Here is a 22,249-nt window from a genome sequence, read left to right on the forward strand (position 1 = left end):
GGAGATTATTAACATTTTTATACATGCATGCACTAGGGAAAGAACAGACATTCCTAAGTTTATATTACAATCCTCCCACATTTTAGCTATGCAGTCTGGGTAGGGCACTTTTCCTCATTGAGCCTCAGTTTTCTCACTTGTAAAATGGGGATGACTATAGTACCTGCCTGCTAGGATGACTGTCAGAATAAAATGAGTTTGTGGACACATACAAAGACCTTGGCATCTCCCAAACATTCCAAAGCTCACCGTTTCCTTTTCTCCTTTTCCTTTCTTAGCCCTTTCGCCTTTGGCACCAGCCTGCCCAGCCTTCTGGCCCCAGGGCTTGTGGTTTAGATTCCAATTCCTCTCTCTAGAATCCATTTGAACAGGTGCTTTGGCCCTGGCAGCACATTACTCCATATTAACTTCTTCCCTTTCTAGGGCCAGCTGCAACTCACCTGGTGCCCATGCTCTTTCTTCTAAGCACCTGCCTGGCTCAAGGTGTCAAAATTCAGGTTTTTCTGAATCTCCTCTTATGCTCATAGAAAAAAGTCTAGTCCAGCGTTTCTGCTCTGCATGACCACAGGAACACAACTCGCATGTCTCCCGGAGCCCAGGCCAGCAGCATCAGAGCTGGAGCATGGTGCTTCTGAAAGCCTGTATTTGTCTAAACACCTCACAGGCTGCCCCTGGATGTCTAGCAAACGCCTGCAGCTGGAATCCGCATGTGCCTCAGGCATGAGCTGAGAACAGGCAGGTCTGATGCCCAGTGTGCATGGGCACACAGCAGGTAAACAGCCTCAGATGGTGGGAACACAAAGGAACTGCCCCAAGGGAGAAGTTGTTCTGGCACAGACTCTCACCCTTGAGCCTGCTGTGCTGTCCTCCACACCCAACCACATACCCAGAAGGGCGGGTGCCCTTTCCCTGAGGTCCTGATACCTGGGGAGGAAACCAACATGTACCTACATGGCTCAGAAGCACCCTCTCATGCTTGTGATGTGTTTGGAGACCCTTGAACCTCCTTTAATCTCAGACCCATCTACTGTTTTTTCCCTTTCCTCAGCCCCTACACCTCCACTGTGTTCAGCAGACTCTTTCAGCCAGTCCATGAGATTGTGTGGGAGACTGCTAGGTTCCCTTCCTCCATTTAACTCCCCTTACCCCTCACCTCCAGGAGATACCAGTGTATGCCTCTTGGAGGTTCCCGTTGCTATGGTGACTATACTAGTCAGGAACCAGCCATGAAGACGGTTGTGTGTCTGTGTGAGTCTGTGTGTCTAAGTGTGTGCATGGGTACACATGCACATGTCTACCCTGAGTGTGGAGGAGAGAAGGGAGGGAAGAGAAAAAGAGCAGACAGGGAAGGGGAGAGATAAAGGGGACAGGAAAAGAGGGGATCAGAGGAGGCATAGGGAAAAGTGGGGTGAAGTGTGAGGGTGGGAGGGGTATGAGGGGTGAGAAGGTATGGAGGTGTCAAGGGCAAGAGGTGCAGTGCCAGGAGAGTTGGGGGTAAGGACTGGAAGTAAAGGTTGGGAGGGGTGTGAGGAAGAGGGGAGATGAAAAGAGTGGAGAGGGATGGAAGACCAGATAGGTCAATTGTTAAGAGAGGAGCAGGGCAGGGAGTGAGGGGGAGGGGAAGGAAGGGTGGGATGGGGTGGAGGCAACTATTGGGAGGAGTGGAGGTCGGAGTGGAGGTGTAGAAGGTATAGGTAATGGACTAGACAGTGAGGTATGGACTGTGGTTTGGAAAGGGTCTAGGGTGATCTTTGAATAGAAGGCTGGGGAGGCTGTGCCATCATCGGTATGTGGATGGAGGGTGTTGAGTGTGGGCAACAATTTGGCAGGAATATGTGGGGTAATAGTGGGGATGGGTCAGGGGTCTGGAGAAATGTGGGCCATGTAAGGACACTTCTCTGGCCCACGTTTAACCCACTATATCGTCATTTGAGCTAGAAATGTGGCCTCTTCTCTGTCCCAGTCCCTTCTAGGAAACTCCACATTCAAATTCCTGGGCAGTGAGCTTTTGTAGCCCCTCCTACAGAGGAGGCTTTGTCCTGATTCCCAGAAGGCGGCTTCTTGATTGCCACTCCCTTCCTCCACCCCAAAACAGGGACCAGAGCACCTTCTCTGCTCGCACCAACCCTGGGTCAGGGAGGCTGACTGTGGGCCTGTGAGCTTGGATGACAACAGGGACCACTGGCCAACTTGGGGTTCCTGCCTTTTGCCCAGTGCCCTGAGCTCCTTGCTCTCAGCCCCAGCGTTAGCCCAGGAGTCTTATTTGGCAGGAAAGCTGTGGCAGGTGGGAGGAGAGAGGAAGGCAGCAAGGCAGAAACAGTTGCCAGCCAGCGTGGAGGAAGAGCAGGGACCCAATGGATATGGGCAGAAGGCAAGGCACTGTCTCGGGCAGCCACCCGCACCGCACTGCCCCCCCCCCCCCCCCACCCCCCCCCCCCCCCCCCCCCACCCCCCCCCCGCCGCCCTTGTGTGGGTATTAGGTCTCCTTTCCCAGCCCTTCCTGTTCAGTGCTGCTGTTTGGGGAGCAGGCTCTGCTCAGGGCTGAAACTCTGGGCTGAAAGAGACCTCAGAGGTCATCTGATCCAACTCTGCCCATCTGGAATTAGAGTTTTCTCCACAGCATTTCCTCCAGGGGTCTGCCTGAATCAGGCCAGACAGTTGCCGGGAATAGGAGCTGCCCTCCTCCTAAGGCAGTCTGGTCCCTCTTTGGAAGAAAACAAAAACCCAACTGTTAATTGAGTGACTCTGCTGGGCCAGAACTAGGTAATTTGCAGACTTCTCATTAATAATGACCTCACAGGGCTGAGGGTCATTTTATAGATGAGAAAAATGAGGCTTTGAGGCAAAAACGTCCATAGCTCAAGGTCACATAGATAGTAAATGAAAGAGTTGGGTTTGAACCCAGGACTTTGTAACTACAAAGTCCCCTGGGGCTAAGCAGGATATGCCTCTTCTTTTGCACCATGACAATTCCTCCAAGGTCAGAAAGCAGAGACCAAAGCCTCTTCTCCAGGTGAAAGAGCTCCTTCAACTCTGTCCAGGAGAACCTGGGTACCAGCCTTCTCCTGACCTGCTCAGTGTGAGACCCAGAACCAAACACACAGCCTTCCCTGTGGGTTTGGGCCAGTTCAGAATAGGGCAGAACTATCACATCCATCCTTGGCACTGACCTTTACTGTTGTGACCCAATGGCTGGTAAGAGAGATGAAACCTATCCTTCTCTTGGGCTTCTAGCTCCTATTGGATCAGAGCTATGAGAGAAGAGGCCAGGGATCTGCTCCCACCTCCACCACTCCCCTCAATCACAATGCCCAGAGTTAGAAGGGGGAAGGGCAGAGGTGAGGGAAGAGGCAATTTGAACCAGGGAGGAACATGGTGGGGCTGGGAGGATGGAGAGCTGTGGGGAATCAGGTGGTTGTCCAGTAACCCTAGACAGGGCCAGGAGGGCCATGGGAGGGCATGGAAAGGGTTTTGGGGTATATGCACAGGGAGATAACAGGAAGTGGAGCGTGGTCTTGGGGTTGGGAGAGGCCAGGATGGGGATGGGCATGGCCTAAGTTAACAGCGCCCTGCTGTGTGAGAGGAAGTCAGTCGCACATTAAGCAAATGTTGCAATTGGTACTAAATTGGGAGGTGTCGCAGGCAGCAGTGAGGATAGGTATGCTTCATGGGGCCCTGTGTGGCCCAAAACAGGGGCAGATATCACAGAGGGAGAGAACAGGGTTTCTGGGGCTGCCCAGGAAGGATCTGACTGAGACATTCAGGACAGGGTCCTAAGGATGGGGGTCACTTGGCCCTGAAGCTGATCTAGGCGTGGATCCCAGAAGTAGAGGAAGCCCCCTCATTCTGGCCTGGGGCTGTGGGTTCTACATCCAGGAAAAGCTTTGAGGATGCTTATCCACTCCAAGGGATCCCATTTGGGGTTGGAGCTGAACAGGCAGGCTCAGAGTAGGGGGGCAGGATCAGAGATTGGCAGAGAAGGCCTGGGATGTAAGTGGGACGATGGAGTGAAGAGAGGGGGTTGCCGGAAAGAGGAGGGCAGAGTTGTCTTTTCCCTTAGTGCCCACAGTACAGCTGGAATCGAGAGCCCTTTAGGTCTAGGCCTCCCTGGAGTGACAGAGCATTGGAGAAGGGTGGGAAAGACACGAGGAAAGCTATGGAGCTGGCACTGCCTGTCTCCTGGCACAGCAGGCAGCAAGAGAGCAGGCAGAGTTCACCTGAGAGGGAGAGGGAGAGCAACAGTGACAGGGAGACAAAGGAGAGGAGGGAGGACCCTGGCCACTGGGAACTTGATGGGAGGCCCTGGCAAAAAAACATAGACTTAGCACCAGAGCCTGTGGGTTGGAGGCCTGGGACTCCTGCTCATTAGCTGAGTGATCTTAGGGCAAACTGCTTGATCCCCTTGTATCTCAGTTTCCTCATCAGTAAAGTGGGGATAATGATGCCAGCATGACCAGTCTCCTTGGGCAGATGTGATGGAATAATATATGGGAGAGAGGTTAAAACCCTAGCCATGACACCAATGTCAGGTGTTATATTATTATTTCAAAATACTGTCAGCTACCTCTTTCCATTTGAATCTCTCACATGAAAGACTCAGAATGTGGGCAGAGCAAGGGTTATTATTCCTGTTTTACAATCAACCAAGTGAAAACTTAGAGAAGTGAAGTGATGTGCCCAAGGTCACACTGTTAACAAGTGGCAGAGGCTGATAAGGCCTAAATCCTGGAGATCAGTGGTCTTCTACACCAAACTGCTTGGTAAAAAGCATCAGCACAAGTGATTATTATTTAGTGTGGGATCGGACACAGCTTGAAGTCAACTATAACATGGGGAAAAACTCATGGGAAAGTTGTGGTGTGGTCTCTCATTCATTCTGGTAATTATTGAAGAAAAGGAAAGTTGGGACTGTGGGGTTGAATTGAGGGCCATAAAAGACCCACATTCTTTATTCCTTCTGCTAGTGGACCATGTCTTTCTGTTCCTACCGAATGTGTGGATCTGTGGCTGACACCAAGGCTGTGTGTCTCTAGCTATATGACAAAATGTGTCCTTCTTCATGTGACAGGACTTCTGCTTTTGGGTCTCTAACATTGTGGTAATATGTACACGTGTGACAGGGTGTCTGCTTCTATGTCATTGCTTGGTGTAACAGTACCTCTGTATCTCTCTGTGACTTTGCCCTGAGCAGTGGTGGTGGTGTATGGCAGTGTGTCTGTGTGTATATCTGTCTGTATACACCTTTAAGAAATGGAATATCTCATTTGGTAGTGTGAGTGAGGCAGTGAGTCAGCTGAGGCTCAGAGAGGCGGGAGGGAGACAGCTAGGTTACGAGAACAGGAAAAAGGAGAAGGAGAAAGTGAAGTCAGGAGCAAGGAGCTACCCCTTTCCTCCCCAACCCCCGCGCCTAAATCCCTAAGGAGCCCACCAAGAACATGGAATCCTGCAGAAGTCTACAGGAGCCGTGTCGGACGGAAAGGGGCACTTTCTGACCCTACCCGAAGCCTTGGTGAGAGACAAGCTAGACTAGGGGACAACTGTCTCCCTCTCCAGCTCTCAGCCCCTCAACTTGAGCATGGGTGAGGCCACCACCCCACTCTGTCTCCTTGTCACTTGACCCTTTGACCTTGCTGTTCTCTTTGTTCCCAAAGCCAGGCCACCTGGCCGGGCTGAGCCAACAGGGCAGTAGCACCGTGTCCCAATTGTTTACAGCCCCCATACACCTACTGTCCAGAGCGACCCTGCTGAGGGTCAGGAAGTTTCTCAACTCAGCACTGCCCTAGGCAGGCCTGTTCTGCAGTGGCCTCGTCTCTCTTCTGGATTCCTGTTTCCAGCAGCCAGAAAGTCAGCTGTCCTCCCACTGCCACCCCTGGGCGCTGGGAAGGCACTGGGAGTTGGGTAATGCACCAACCTTCAGTGGCCCTCCCACAAGTCGTTGTGGTCTGTTCCCAGCTCCTTCTTTTGTCACAGGAAGAGGAGCTGGCAAGCAGCTTCTCCTTGGGAGAAGACAGGCAGGTACCCCTGGGCTCCACCTGCCTAGGCTCTGACCGGCCACCTCAGGTCATATAAGGTCAACGCCATGGTGTTCCCCACCAGCAGGGTGCCCCTCTTCCAGTCCATTCTCAGGGACTAAAGGGTGAGGGCTAGGTTGCCAATATTCTTCCTTCTGCCATTGGCCTTCCCCCTGCACCAGCCAGTTCCAAGACTTTCAGTTCCAGCCCAGGAAAGGAAGAGGGCACCGCTGGCTGAAGATGGAGGCTGCAAGAGCCAGATCCCTCTTTTCACCCCTTTGCCAGCCTGGGACCCGTGACCCCTCCCTGCTCAGGCGGGGCGGAGCGTCGCGCCAGGAGGCCCCAGTCAGACCATTCCCAACCCGGGAATTAATGGAAGTTGGCCAGGGAGTGACCTGACCTGAATCCCTGAAGCCCCTTCTCTGGGGCGGTCCCAAAGTAGCACGGTAGTGCAGCACCGCGAACAGTGGGGGTGATAGGAGGAGGTGTGGTGGCCAGAGAGCTAGACCTCCTTTTTTCCCCCGGTCCCATCGCCACCACTACCGCCGCGTGGCTGCGGACGCCAGAACCTACCTTACAGCCTTTCGTGCAGGACCGGATTGAATACTCTTCCGCCTGTAAGTATTTATGCAGCACGAGGTCGAACTCGTCATATTTTTCCTGAGCATGTCGGTCTAGCCGCTGGTACGCCTCGATACAGTTGCTACACACCTCCCAGGCCCCGGAGCCCGGGCTGGCCACCACGGCCAGCAGGTCCCCCAGCAGGGTGTCCAGGCTGCAGTCCAGGCTGTCGGGGCGGTCCATGCCCAGCAGCAAGTCCCAGACCGTGTAGGTGTCGCAAAAGGAGAGAGTGAAGTTCCGAAAGTGGCCTTTGAGCAAGTTTTTTTTGGCGGAGGAGAACTCGGCCGGGGCACGGGAAGTAGAGTCAGGGGGCCGCAGAGGGGGGGCTGGGGTAGTCGGTTCGAAAAGTCTCTGCAAAGATTGCAATTTGGTGCAAGCTGCGTCCAGCCCCGTGGGCTCTGGGACGCCGCCGCAGTCCGGCCCGGGACCCACGGCGGGGGCGGCTTTGGTCAGGTTGCTGTATCGGGGACCGCAGGTGCCCGGGGACGCGCTGGGATCGCCGGGCGGTGGCGGCGGCAGTGGCAGCACCGCACGAGGAGGAACCGGCTGCCGCTCACGGTCGGTCCCCCAGGGCGGCCGCATGGCGCTGCTAAGCTCCCTGGCCCGGGGCCGGGCCCCCGCGCACAGCCACAGATGGTCAGCGAGCAGCACGGTGAAGAAGAGCAGGGACGCCAGGGACAGTCGCCATCGCTGCGCCCGCTCGGAGTCGGCGCAAGGTTTGTCGCTTGGCCTGGGAGCCCAGCAGCAGCAGCAGCAGCAGATAGTCAGCGCGGCGGCGTCTTTCCCGGGCCACATCCAAGCGCCCCTGAACATATTTCAGGGGGGTCCGGGCTGGCGGGAGCAGGCGGGCGCGAGGCCGGACGGCAGTCTCGGGCGGGCTAGCGGGCTGCGCGCCACTCCTCCGCGCTCCTCGGCGCCGTCCAGGCTCTACCTCGGGGGCTGCATGGTGAGGCAGGCCGGACGGCCCGGGGCCCCACTCAGGCCGGAGTCGTGGGGCGCTCTCGTGCCGTCCTCGCGCCCCTCCCGCGTTCCCTGGCTGGCAGTCCGGGCGCGGCCGCCCGGCCCGCTAGGCGCTGCCCGGCGTCCCGGCGGGGGGCGGTGCGGGGCACTGGGGCGGTGGCGGCTGCGGCGGCAGCGCCGCGCTCCTCATAGTGTCGGGCCCCTCAGCTGCCCTCTGCTCCGCGACACTCCACTCGGCGCCGGCGGCCGCCCTCCTAGCACTCCGTTCCGACCGTCTCGGCTCGGCGCAGCTCTGCGCCCCTCAGCGCCGCCGTGCGGGCCCCGCCGCCGCGCTCCGCTCCGCTCCCTCGCCCCGCGCCGCTCCCGCCCGTCCGCCCGCTGCCCGCTCCGTGCCGATCCCTGCCTCACTCGCGCCCTCCTAGGCCCGCCGGCCGGCCCGCTGCCCGGCCCTTCGGGCTTCGCTCGCGCTCTGGCTGTTGGCTGGGGCCGGTCCCGGGCCGGCTGCGCTCCGGCTGCTAGCCTGCTGCTCCCGGAGTTCCGGCTCGCGCGGGCCACCTGGCTCCAGGCGGCGCCACAGGCGCCGGACGCGTACGCCGGGCTTTACTTAGTGCGCTTCTCGCTTCCGCCTCTCGCCCGCACCGCTGTGGCGGCTGCCGAGCGGCACGGCCCCGTGTTTCCCGCTGGCCATGCCCCCTCAGTCTGTCGCCATCTTCCGCTGTGCGGAGAACACCTTGAGAGCCCGTGAGCGAGTGTGTTGGGGGGGGAGCGGGGCGGAGAAAGAGGCACCAAGAGGAGGAGGGAGCGGGACTGGGGCCCCGACTGCGCCTGCGCCTCAGGACTCTTTCCACCCCCCCTACCCCCCCTACCCCCCCACCTCAGCCCCCGCCGGCCGCAGCCTGTGCTGTTTGGGGATGTTTCCAGTCCACCCCCAACTCCATTCACTTCAGCGCCTCCGTTCGTCCGCCCGCTCCCCGCGTGCACACGCCACACGCCGAGTCCCAGGCCCTGGTGCTCCCCCTCCCCCGCCAACCCGGTAGCCCGCCTGCTTGCCCAGGGCGGCCGCTCACTCCCCACGAGGACTAGGGGCTTTCTGAGGGTAGTTCTTGGAAGCAGAAGGCATCTCCATAGCGTCTCGCTGCCTCCCTGGGTCGCCTCCCCCATCCCCGTGACTAGGCGACGCTACAGCCGGCTGCGGATCGGACCAGTCCAGAGTCCCTAACTCCGCTTTCGCCCTCACCGTCCTGCCCGAGGCCAAGGCGGCCCCTGGTGCTGAAGGACAGCTCCCAGCTTAGCAGCTGTGCAGGACACAGTTTGGAGAGCGTCCTGGAGGGGGCAAGACAGTGGGCTAAGATATTTAGTAGTGATGGGGTGTCATTTCTGCCCTTAGTAAGATTTCCAGCAGCCTCTTCCAGGTCCTAGCTTCCTGGCTCCCCCTATAGGGCTGATGAGAATAGACGAGCAAGAGTTAGGGAAGCTGCGCCGCCCGGATGGAACCATGTGCTTGGGCCCTCACACAATCACATGGCACTAGGAACTCAAACGAACAAACGCTCTGCCACGCCACTAACCTTGTTTGGATTCTACCAAATTTCTAAGTGTCCCGGTTGGCTACTTCCTTTACTCACCTCGTCCCACTCCCAGTAACTCCCACATTGTGATTTTTAATCAACCATTACCTTAAGGATTTGTTAATATTAAGAATAATAATAAAAAAACTCTGTATTGAATGTATTCTAGGTGTTCAGTTACTGCTCTAGGCAATTTACAAGCATGACTTCATTTAATCTTCACAACAATCTTATGAAGCAGGCAGTACTGTTGTCTTTATTTACAAATGAGGAGGCTGGGGTTTAGAGTGGTTAAGATGCCTAAGGTCACACAGCTTGTAACCAATGAAGCCAAGATTTTATTTATTTATTTATTTATTTATTTATTTATTTATCTATGTATTTATTTATTTTAAATAGAGGAGAAGGCGGGGAGAAAAAGAGTGAGTGAAATATCGAGCTGCATGTTGGGCCTCTAGCTCGCCCCCAACCTGCCCCCAAGCAGGGACCTGGCCCACAGTCCATGCCTGAAGAATTGAACCAGTGACCTTTCCGTTCCCAAGCCAGCGCTCAACCCACTGAGACACAGCACTCAGGACCCTAGAGCTCTTTTAACACTCCAGTAAAGCCCCGGGAAATGAATGCATGGAAGACACAGTCCTTCCTGCCTTACAGGAAATTACAGTGTACATGAGGAAACAGGGTGCATATGTTGGCTAGCAGGAGGATTTATGGACTGGAGACTTGGGTTCAGGTAATAAATAGTTCTACCACTGAACATGTCTTGTGTCCTTGAGAGAGTCCTTTCTCTCTCTGAGTCTTGGTCTTCCCCTGAGTATCATGAGGGGATGCCAAGGGCTAAATAAGATAGATGGGAATCATTGGCACTACTAACAGGTTGGCCAGGGTGGGCTGGGATGGTAACAGGGAAGAGTTTCTGGAAGAGGGAGAGTTTGAGCTGGTTCCTAAAGAAGCAGCATGATTGAGTGGGTGGTTGGGAAGGGCAGTCCAGGTGAAAGGAATGCAAGTGAAAAATTTCAGGGATAAGGAGCTTTGCATAGTGGTGAAGCCACGAGTGTGACAGTTTGGCTGTATAGGTGGTGAGAATTCATGGGAAAGGGAGTAGAGGGATATGAGACAAGGAACAAAAATATCAGGCATTTGGGAGGCCTGTTCATTCATTATGTTTCAAGCACTATGCTGGGGACTAGGTAGGAGACTCAGGTGGATCAGACATGGCTCTGCCCCGACATGCTCACAGGTGAATTAGGGAGGCAGACATTTTAAAGGAGGCATTGCAACCTGGTGGAATAAGAATAATATGAGTGGGAGGGAGGAGAGGGCTCCCTCTTATAGATGGGGACACTGATGACTGTCAGCTCTCCTCAGAGATGATTTTGCACAGAGCCATTTGAGCTGGGGGCCATTTGTTCAATTTATTTATTCAGCAAATGTGTATTGAGGATTTATTATGTTACAGACCCTGTACTAGGTGTCCAAGATAAAGAAATGAGTAAAATACATGCCTGGTGCTGAAGGAATTTAGCTGAAGTCTTAAGGGATGAGTAAGAATTGGACAGACAGCAGAGAAGGTGGTGTGTGAAGGATGTCCCAGGCAGAGGGAATGTCATGTGTTAAGGCCCAGAAGCAAAGCCAAGAATGGCATGTTCAGAAACCCGCAAAGTAGTTCATTGTGACTAGGTGTGAAATGGGAGCACTTCCAAAAATGAGGCTGAGGATTTGGCAGGAATCAAATCACGAAAGGCCCTGGGTGCCATACTAAGTAGTTTGGACTTTATCCCAAGGGTACTAAGAGCCACAGAAGAGGTTGAGAGATTTTCAGCAGATTTATATTTTTAGAAGATTCATTTCGCTGCAGGATGGAGGCTGGATTGGAGTAGTGGTTGGGAGGAGACTTGAGGCAGGGAAACTGGTTGGGAGACTAGTTAGTAGTCCAGGTGAAAGATGTTAAGGGCTGAACAAAGAATGCAGCATTCCGCTAGGGAGAAGGGAGGGAAATAACAGAGGTAAAGCTGAAAGGACCCAGGATAAGCCTAAATGGAAAGAATAAACTAGGGACAGGGCCTGAAGAAAGAGGATGAAACCAAAGGGTTTGACTTAGTGGCACTGGCATGATTGCTCCTGCCTACCTAGAAATTGTTTTCTTCCCAGAGCCATTCTTTGTTCAGTCCTTGGAGGGTTCAGTGTTCTGTTTAACAAAGAAGGCTAATCGCTTACAGATACCTAGTTCAGAGCTGATTGGCATGGCTGCAGTGATTGACACACCCGAGTTCCAATGAATGAGCAGGCTGCCATGCCTAGGCTATCAGCGCTAAGCACCTCTGAAGCTTTCTGGGAGAAGTCACTCAGGCAAGACCCCTCCCTCTCCTCCAGCACGCACAGGGTGAAAAGTGTCTCACAAAGGTCCATTTATCCCAGGAGCACAACATAACAGTAGCTTACCCACACAGTACCCACTGAACACAAAAGAGAAGAGGTAGCACCCCAGCGTTCAGAAGAAGCTCTCATTCTCTTGCTGTAGATGACACAAGAAATTGGGATCAGGAGAGGGAAGACATTGCCATCTAATCAAGCCCCTGGAGCAAAATACCCCTGTGGGAAGGGGGTTATTGCTTCCCAGAAATGGTGCATCCCTGCCTGCCTTCTTCCAAGCCCTTTCTCCCCACCTACTTGCAGGTCTGAAGAGGCCAAAGACAGGATAAAGGTGGGTTACTTCTGAGGGCCCCAGAGTGTCCAGGAAGAGTGATAGGGTGCTGTCAAACTGGGGAGGGAACAGACCCCTTGGAGTAGAGGGATGAGGGGAAGGATTTCCCGTGGTGAAATTCTGACAATTAGGGAGAAGAAAAAGCGGGAGCCATTTAAAGAGATCAGTGTGGTTACACACTTGTTAACTTTCTGTTAAACTCAGATTTTAAAAGGTCATGGGCAAAAGATGGAAGCAAGAAGTTAAGGGTGAATCTAAGAACTTGTGAGAACAGTGTCAGGATGCTTAATGCACAGCTTCAGCTGAAGCTGTTCAAACTCTGCCTGGATCACACCTTCTGGTTCCCCCCTCCCTGCATAGTTGGGGTAATTTCCCTTCACCTGCAGGCTACTACACCTGTCCTAAGATAGGAAGGTTTGAAATAGCCCCTCCCTACATGTTGGAACTCAGCATCAAGTAGTATTTTTTTGCCACCAGTCTGTCTGACCTCAAGTTTCCACTTAGCCTCTACCATATTGCTCAGTTCTGATCCCTAGCCATCTGTGTCATGTTCTATGTCTCAGTCCTGCAGTCAGAGACCCTGCCTGACCACCAGTCCCCTGTCAAGGCTTAGGCCGAGCCATGGTCTTTTAGTTTACCTTCTAAGGTGACAGTCCTGACCCTGAGCTCCACCCAGTGCCTGAGGCCTGATGGCCTAGTGATGGATTCCTCTGATCTCAACTGCCCGCTTGTATTTCTTTTAAAAAAAATTCTAATAGTTATAATTACAGTGCTCATTGGTCAAAATGAAAACTGAAAACAAGTATACAAAACATTGTGTATTGAAAGCAATAAGAGGTTCCACAGTAAAGTTTAATAGCTCCAGCTTCTTCAGTGTTTGTCAAAATACAAAAGAAAAAAGTAGAGGTTGTTGTTTTTGACATCAAATTTGGCTCTTGCAGGCTGAGGGAGTGAAAGCACACTTGCATGGGGGCTGTGAGATGAACAGCCACCTGTTCACATTCCTACTGGTGACACCCAGACAACCTGGAACCAGTGAGTGTGCATGGGAATCATGGGGGAGCCTCCACTCTGGCCAGAGTGGTTCCATCAGAGCACCCAAAGGAAAGCTGAGGTCCCTCCAATGGATCCCTGAGTGGTGGCTGCAGCCCATCCCCTGGGCAGTGGTGTAAGCACAGGTACAAGCACAAACGCTATGGGATGCAGATGACCCAGTGAGACAGCCAATCAGGGACTGAGTGACCATGCAGAATGAACTGTGGTTGGGTCTGCCCACTGCATGCTTCAGATGGGAGACAGACCAAAGGTATACTGGACTAAAGTTGTTGTGGCAGAACCTACACCAGGCAAATTTCTCCCTTCTGTGTTCATTGTCTTCTTATCTTGTATTTGTAACTGTTTTAAACATACACTGAGTTTGGCCTTGACTGGTGTGGCTCAGTTGGTTGGTCATTGTTCTGCAAAACAAAAAAGTCGCTGGTTTGATTCCCATTCACGGCACATGCCTGGGTTGTGGGTCTGGTCCCTGGTCAGGGTGCAGTGAGAGGCAACCCATCAATGTTTCTTTCTCTCTTTCTCTCTCCCTTCCCCCTCTCTGAAAATAAATAAATGCATTCTTTTTTTAAAAAATGAACTGAGTTGGGTTAAAAACCAACCATCCCAATGGATTTAAACACAGATCTAAAGCCCAAAGGGAGGAGTGTTGGGCTAATCTGACATCAACTCCTAGGGGCCCTGGGTTCCTAACATCCAGGGAACTCTCTGTACTAAAGATCTGAGGGTATCTTTCAGTACTAAATTGTGAGTTGATTCTCACTTTACAAAACAAACAAACAAACAAAAAACAACTACGTAATATTACATAGGAGTACCAGAAATTGCCTCATTGGAAACAAGAACTACAGGGTCCAGCACAAATAACAGCCCTTTTATATTACAAAATCATAGGCATGGAATTCTGTAACATAACACTATCACACTCAGGCACATCATATAACATTTTAGGTGAAATGTTCAAATTTAAACTATACATTATTACACCCATATTACTACCCTACCAACCACACTCAAGCAAGTGTTACTTCTGCTGGACCCTGTATTTACATTAAATAAAAACCCAGTTGCATGCTGCATCTGCACATGTACAACATGGTGAAGCACACTGGGAACAGCCAGGGGGACAGCTTCTGGCACTCACACCACAGGGGCACGGCTGCCACATGAGAGGAAAGCGAGGGTGAAGGAGGGAGTGAGGGGGAAGAGAGTAGAATGGCTCACTTTGGGTTCCAGAGCTAGTTGGACAGCCAGTTTAGTCCCTTATATAGCCTGTCCCCACTAGTGGGACAAGTGACCTGAATGTACCAGTTCCTGTGGCACAGTAGTGCAGGCCCAGCTTGTCTGTGATCTCTACTGCATTCTTGGCATTGGGGAGGTCCTGCTTGTTTGTGAACAGGAGTCGGAGGACAGCATCCCCAAGCTTGTCCTCTGCCAGCAACCACACGAGCTCCCCTCAGGCCTCGTTCATGCACTTTCGGTCACTGCTGTCAACCATAAAGATGAGACCTTGTGTGTTCTGGAAGTAGAGGCACCATAGAGTCTGGATCTTGTCTTGGCCACCCATGTGCCACATGGTGAAGCTGATGTTCTTATACTCCCAAGTCTCCATGTTGAAACTTATGGTGCAGATGGTGGTCACAATCTCACTCAGCTTCAGTTTGTACAGGATGGTGGTCTTCTTCCCCACAGCATCCAGGCCCACTGTGAGATCATGAGAATGTGCATTTCTCTTTTGCCACAAAAGGCTCTTGAAGAGGCTCACAAAGATATTACCTATGCTGTAGATGGGAGGAAGAGAAACTGGCTAAGGAAACCCTCAGGGATGGCATGGTGGGGCTGGTGCTGCTGCTATACCCAGCCAGGCGTTGGCTTTGCTCCCCCCAACTTTTATCTCTTAATGTCTAAATCCCTGTAGTCATGTTTACCCTCCAATTGGATCCCCAGTTTTCCTATGTTGTAACCCTATTTCAGTTATGTATACTTTTGGCCACAAATAATAGACAACTCTAAAATAGTGACTTAAATAAAGGTTTATTTGTCTTTTGTACCAAAAATTTCCTGGGATGGTCCAGACCTGATAAGGCTGTTCAACAATGCCATAAGACCCTGGCTTTTCATCTCCACCATGCTTAGGGCAGGCTTTTATCTATTTGCTTTTTGTCTCATGGTTGCAAGACAGCTGCTGCTGCTCCAGACCTCACGTCTGTATTATAGATAAGAAGGGGAAACAGCTACAGACAGGGCAAGAAGGCTAAGGACAAAAGACCTTCTAGAGAGGCTTTGCTTCTTTATTCATAATGGAACACTCTCCCCATTGTCATTCACTTACACCTCTCTGACGAGAATTGTGTCATATGGATACTCCTAGATGCAAAGGAAGCTGGGAAATCTAGTGCTTTTAGCCGGGCACTTTTTGGCTCTGAACAAAGGTGGGATTCGGTAAGTAAGGAAGAAGAGGGAAATCCTCATTGGGCAAGCAACCGGTAGCAACTGCCATGAACTCCAACCATGAACTGCTTGCCTAGACCACCTTTCTTTTATTACTAAACCCCTCAGATACTGTGCTTTGACTGCTGGACTGACTTTCTCCTAGCAAGTAGCTGGTTTGTTCTTATAGCACAGGATAGAGAGACCTGCCTGGTTTAACAATAGCACATGTGAAAAAGACCTTGATTTGACTGGAAAGTCAGTACAAGCCAACAGAGTAATGATGCTGCCAAAAGAGGTAATTAGATTTTAGGCTGCATTAATAGGAGTATAGAACCAGAACAAGAGAAAAGATGGTTCTGCCCTTCTCTACAATTGTTGCATCCCACCCAGAGAGCACTGTGCTCTATCCTGGACAGCCCATGTAAACAAGGATACAATGACCAAGTGCACAGTGTCCAGATGTGAGTCACTAGGTTGGTACACGAGCAGCCACATCATATCAGGAACAGTTGAAGGACCTGAGCTGATTTGGTCTAGATGTGAGCAGACCCAGGCAAGAGCCCTCACAGGGGAAGGATCAGAAGCAGTTATTTAAGTTAGGGTTCAGAGCCCAGGAGATTTCCAGTGGTTAAGTGGAAGGATGGTGAATTAATAACACTAAAAACAAGCACTAATATGGTTGTTAGTATGTACCAGGTACTGTTCTAAGCATTTATATACATTAAGTCACTTAATCCTCCATGACAACAATTCTGGAAGGTAGGAACAGTTATTGTTTCCATTTTCCAGATGAAGAAAGTAAGGTACAGACAGGTAAAGTCACTTGTCTAAGGTTCCAAAGTTAGCAGTTGGCTGAGGCAGAATTTGAACACAAGAATTCATGCTTACCTTACATCCACTCAGATAGGTTAGTGATTCTGGATAATTGCCTGGATTTATAGCAGAGAGCATTTGCATCTTTCTTGATTGTTTGGCTGTGGTGGGTGAGTTGGCACAGATAGGGCAGAGAGATAGAGGACCTCATTTTAAGACCTACAACCTAGAGGATTCATCTTAGATATTTCAATACCTGTGTAGTCAAAATCAAGAGAAGTGAATGTTCATAATGGAGTCTGTCTTGGGCTTTCCCTCTCCTTTCCAACTTCTAGTATGAGGAATCCAGCCTCATCCCTGGGTAACTGACACAGTGACCTCACCCTAGACTCCATCTGACTCTAGGTCACAAAGATATAGTGGTGACCCCTCTGGGGCCACCATTACCCTAGAGCTTGTAGTCAGCAGAGTCTGCATTTCTGGCAGCTGTCACAAACTCAGGCTGACAGAGGTTTTCGGACCACAAGGCTCAGAGACTGATAACTTCTCAAAGATACTAGGACCAAATTCACCCTGCCCCACATCTCCCAAAGTCATTATTCCACCCCCAACTGGAAGCCTCACGTCTATCTTCACATTGATTCTCATACTGCTCTGCTTTTTTCTTGACCCAATCAATCCCTTCAGTTTTTTAAAAAAATATATTTTATTTATTTCTTTTTAGAGAGAGGGGAGGGGAGAGAGAAAGAGAGGGAGAAAAAATCGATTGGTTGCCTCTCATTCACGTGTATACACTGATTAGTTGCCTCTCATACAGGCCCCAACTGTGACTGAACCCACAACCCTGGCAGATACCCTGACCTGGAATCAAACATCAAGCCTTTCTCTTTGTGGGGCAGCATCCAGCCAACTGAGCCACACTGGTCGGGGCGCCCTCTGCTGCCTTCTTATGTGAGGATATTTGTCTTTTCTAGTACCATAGATTCAGGAAGTGGGATAGGTGTTTTCTTTGCTCCTCATTACTTTCAGGCCATTTGTTTTTCTCCCTCTTGCCAAAACTACAGCTCTTTTGAAACTCACAGCATTTTGATACAACACTCACCCCTTCACATACAGTTGTCAAGTACAGACCTCCTAGTCATATCCTCTGTAGTGGGTTTAATTGTATCTCCCAAAAATATATGTTGAAGTCCCAATCCCTAGTACCTTTGAGGATGACCTTATTTGAAAATAGAGCCTTCATAGATGTAATCAAGTGAAAATGAGATCATACTGGATTAGGGTGGGCTCCTGACTGGTGTCCTTACAAAAAGAGAGAAATTTGTACACAGAGACACACACAGAGGGAAGATGGCCGTGTGATGACAGCGGAAGAGACTGGAGAAATGGGTCCACAAGCCAAGCCAAGGAATGTCAAGGTTTGTTGGCAACCACCAGAAACTTGTAGAAATGCGTGAAATAGATGTCCCTCAGAGCCCCTGGAATGAACTGCCCTTTCCAACACCTTGCTTTGGGACTTCTGGACTCCAGAACTGTTAGAGAATACACTTCTGTTGCTTTCAGCAACCTTGTTTGTAGTGATTTGTTAACAGTAGTTCTAGGAAAAGAACTCTCTTTCTCAATGAAGATTTTGGTTTCTGTCTCACTGGTGACTCCCTCACCTGCTCACTGCAAGTCCTGCCATCATTCTAGGGGACTTCAATGTCCATGTTGATTATTCAGCCATCACTTGGACCTTGTGGTTCCTAAACATCTTCATCTCTTGTACTTCACCTTAGCCAACTATTGGGTTGGCTGAAAAGTGCATACAACTTTTTTCTGTAATTTGGTTCTAGTAGCACTTAGTTGTCTTTAACTTCATTCCAAACAATTTTGTTAGATTGTATTGTGACAACTGTCATATCAGCATTCATTTTAAAAAACTTATCAAAATTTGTATTTGTGTAGCCATTTTAATATTGAAGATGGAAGACAATACACAATATTTTTGGCGTATTATACTTTATTTTTCCAAGAAAGGTAAAAACACAACTGAAACGTAAAAACAGATTTGTGAAGTGTATAGAGAAGGTGCTGTAACTGATCAAATGCATCAAAAGTGGAGATTTCTCACTGGATGATGCTCCATGGTTGGGTAGACCAGTTGAAGTTGATAGTGGTGAAATTGAGACATTTATTGAGAACAATCAATGTTATACCATGTGGGAGATAGCCGACATACTCAAAATAGCCAAAACAATAAAGTTATTGGTGAAAATGAAAAATGTATCCTTTATTTTATGGCAAAAACTAAATGGACTTTTTGGTCAACACAATATCTACATTGTCCCGAACTGGACCTGCTTCATTATAAATCACCAATCCCAAATGAACCCTCAATGCTGCTTCACAATCCTACTAGGTATTAAATTGTTTTAAGACTTTTCACTTTCCAGGATGACTATTTCAAATCTTCTTTGCTCTTAAATCTCAAGCCTCCATGTCTACCCTCTCACTCTGTCTCATAACAGATAACCTCATCGTTGACTTCACTGGGAAGAATGAAACATCAGGCAGGGCCTTGGCTTCCCACATTACCTTATCCCTCTGTAGGACTTTCCTTCTGTCACAGAAGATGTGTCTTTTCTTCTCAGAGGACCATTCCCTGCACTGATTTTTTGTAGTTTATCCCTGCTCACCTTCTCACACTATTGACAATCCCTTTTCTCTCCTATGTAATCAACCTCTTCCTCTCAACTGGACCCTTTTCAGTAGCAGGTAAAAGAGTCTTTTCCATCTTAAAATAATGCTCCCCTCACTTCCACACCCCTCTCCAGTTATCATTCATTCTTCTGCCCTTCCCAATAAAATGCTCAAGACAGTTATCTACATTCACTCCTCAGCCAACTTCAATCATGCTTCTGCCTTGTCACTACCTTAAAAGTGCTTCCACTCTAGTCACTGATGACCTTCATGCCATTAAATCCAAAATATGCTTTCAAGCCATAATCCACTTGATTTCTCAGTGGTATTTGGCATAATTGACCACTTCCTCTGTATTAGGACACTTTCTTCTGTTGGCCTCCCTTTTGTTTTTGTTTTTGTTTTTCTCCTACTTCCCTGAAAGATTCCTTGGTTTCTTTTGGGGCTCAGTTTTCTCTAACTAGCTTGTAAATGTTGGAGTTCCTCAAAGCTGCCTTATGTTCTCACTGTATACTCTCTCACTAGGAAATCTCATCCATGTGCATGGTATGGATCTCATATTTACAAGGGGGGGGGGCAAAAAACCCCGAATCTATTCATAAGAAATTGTGTATTTATTCTTACATGTTTAAACTTTAGTTGCCTTCAAAGTATTTTCCATTCGATGTGATACACCTAATGAGATGTTTTTTCCACTTCTTAAAACAGTTTTTGGCCCTGGCTGGCATAGCTCAGTGGATTGAGCACGGGCTGTGAACCACAGTGTTGCAGGTTTGATTCCCAGTCAGGGTACATGCCTAGGTTGCAGGCCATGACTCCCAGCAACCACACATTGATGTTTCTCTCTCTCTTTCTCCCTTCCCTTTCTAAAAATAAATAAATACAATCTTTAAAAAAAACAGTTTTTGAACTAATCAGTTTTGATTCCTTTTAGGGCTTCTGCCATTTTTTGTTTCATCTCTTCCACATCAGCAAAATGTTTTCCTTTGAGGACTTTTTTTCATACTGGAAAACAACAACAAAAAAGTTGCTGGGGGTGAGATCAGGTGAATAGGGAGGGTGGGGCATGGGGGTCATGCCATTTTTGATCAAAAACTGCTCAACACTCAGCCTGGTGTGGGCAGTTGTGCTGGCAAATCACCCATCATAAAATGGGTAAATGTGTTGAAAGATTCTTAAAAAAAATTCACTGAAGCCAAACACAGCCTTTCAGAACAAGGCCAGCTGATGAACTGATACAGATGGGTTCCTAGAATACTCACCTAGTGGGGGAAGCCAGTACTACGTGAGGCCCACCCTCCTGAAGATAGTTCCAGGGGTTTTTTGGGTCTCCCCACATATATCTCTACTGAGGTGACTGAAAAATGACTCAAATTCAGTACAATGAAGATCAAACTCTACCACTTCCCACCTTTTCAAGGCATGATACCCTCAACTATCCAGTTATGCAATTTGCTGGATTGCATTGGATCACCTAGGATTCATTCTGGCAACACCTCTCCCTCATGTGCAATCATCATCAAGTTCTATCTATTTTACTTCTTAAAACTTGCTTAGTCCATTCACATTTTGTCAATGACACAGCCAGCCACCACTCTTGTCCACATTACAATCATCTTTCATTTTATCCAGTACAACAGACTGGTCTCTACACATCTGCACTGGCTTCTCTCCAACTCATCTTCTATGCAACATCCAGACTGACATTTTCAAAAGTTAAATATGATTGTGTTATTATCTTGTATAAAAACCCTCCAATAATCTCCTGTAGCTCATAAAAGAAAGAATTGTTAATGGGGCCTACAAGGTTCTGTAAGGTCTTGCCCAAACTTACATCTCCAGCTTCAGCTCACACTACTTTCTTCCTCATGCTCTGTGCTCCATCCACATGGACTCTCTTCCAGTTCCAAATCCGCCATTCCTTTGTGGCCACAGGGCCTTTGCACATGTGTTCTCTTCTTCTGTAACATTCTCTCCATATCCTACCTCCATATGCTTTGTTTGGCTAACCCTACTTAATACTCAAATGTCAGTTCCAGTATCACTTTCTCAGGGAAGGTTTTCTAGACCAGTCCCCCCAGGCTAGGTCAGTTTCCTTTGTCATATCTCTCAAAGAACTTCTTCCCTTCTTCATGGCTATTATCTCAGTTGCATTTCACCTTTATTTGTGTAATTCTTTGGTTTATTACTGTCTCAACCACTACACTCCAAAGTCTATCAGAGCAGGATTCATGTCTGTTTTTGTTTTTCCCTGTTCCTTAAGCAGCAAGTATAGCACTTAACACATAAATGCTCAGTATTTGTCGAATAAATGGATGAATGAGTGAGTGAGTGGGTGAATAGACACTTCAATGAGACCATCCTCACCCCATCACAGAAGTGTGGCTTTACTCTAACAGATTTGTTAGTATGACTATTTTAATAAAAACTATGAGCCACAACATGTAGAAACAGAGGGACTTTCTCTCATAGTTGCTTTTAGGGGCAGTGGATTCCCTGCAGTGATGATATCTTCAAACAGGTATCTAAGCAGAAGTTGAATGGCTGCTCATGGCTAAACAGTCACAAGAGGAATAGATGATATCTAAAGTTTTTGCCATCCAAGGCTTTGCAAGTCTCAGGTTTGATACGTAATGAAAGTGTGGCTTGAGCAAAGAGGATTCAGACATCCTCTGGGACGGAAAATGGAAAAGGCATGGAAGAAATTACTCTAAGATCCTAGCCTCACTGAGATCACCTCATTTGTTTCCTTCCATCCTCCAAAGAGCTGTCTGCTAGTCCATATTTGGGAGGTTCACTATTTTTCTGACATTGAAGATGGTTGTAGGGTGGAGGCTCTTCAACTTCTAAATCTCTTGGTTCCAGCATTTACTGTCAATCTGGCTTCCAATTTTTATCTTTCCCATGTACATTTTTAAAAAGATTTCATTTATTTATTTTTAGAGGGGAAGGGAGGGAGAAAGGGAGGGAAAGAAATATCAATGTGTGGGTGCCTCTCACGTGCCCCCTACTGGGGATCTGGCCTGCAACCCAGACATGTGCCCTGACTGGGGATTGAACTGGTGACCCTTTGGTTTTCAGGCCAGTGCTCAATCCACTGAGCCACACTAGCCAGGGCTTTCCCATGTACATTTAAAGCTATTTCTTCATGCTCCCCATAGGAAGGTTGGAAGTACACTGCCCCAGCTGTATGCAAAAAGTTTTTTAAATAAAGGGTATTGTTTTGGGCTGAGTAAAAGTCCTCACATTTCAAAGTACAGAAAATTGGGATGCCATTTATTACACTATCTATGGATTACTCTTTTTTAAAGATTTTATTCACTTATTTCTAGGGGGGGAGGGAGAAACAGAGGGACACAAACATTGATATGAGAGACAAACATCAATTGGTTGCCTCTCACACA

The 22,249-nt window shown here is 49.2% G+C and overlaps 1 protein-coding gene and 1 pseudogene across 1 annotated transcript in view; both read right to left on the reverse strand.

Moving 5' to 3' along the window:
- The window catches only part of NALF2 (NALCN channel auxiliary factor 2), a 28,029-nt gene extending 20,443 nt beyond the window's left edge, over window positions 1-7,586 (reverse strand). Inside the window, exon 1 of the mRNA XM_045847534.1 lies at window positions 6,585-7,586. Coding sequence (XP_045703490.1) covers window positions 6,585-7,445 — 861 coding nt within the window. The 5' untranslated portion in view covers window positions 7,446-7,586. The remainder of the gene's footprint in view (window positions 1-6,584) is intronic.
- Window positions 7,587-14,155: 6,569 nt separating this feature from the next.
- On the reverse strand, window positions 14,156-17,847 carry LOC123824250 (annotated as a pseudogene).
- Window positions 17,848-22,249: the final 4,402 nt, after the last annotated feature.

Source organism: Phyllostomus hastatus, unplaced genomic scaffold (genome assembly GCF_019186645.2).
Source record: "Phyllostomus hastatus isolate PE091 unplaced genomic scaffold, TTU_PhHast_1.1 phas_contig_551, whole genome shotgun sequence".
Classification (NCBI taxonomy): domain Eukaryota; kingdom Metazoa; phylum Chordata; class Mammalia; order Chiroptera; family Phyllostomidae; genus Phyllostomus; species Phyllostomus hastatus.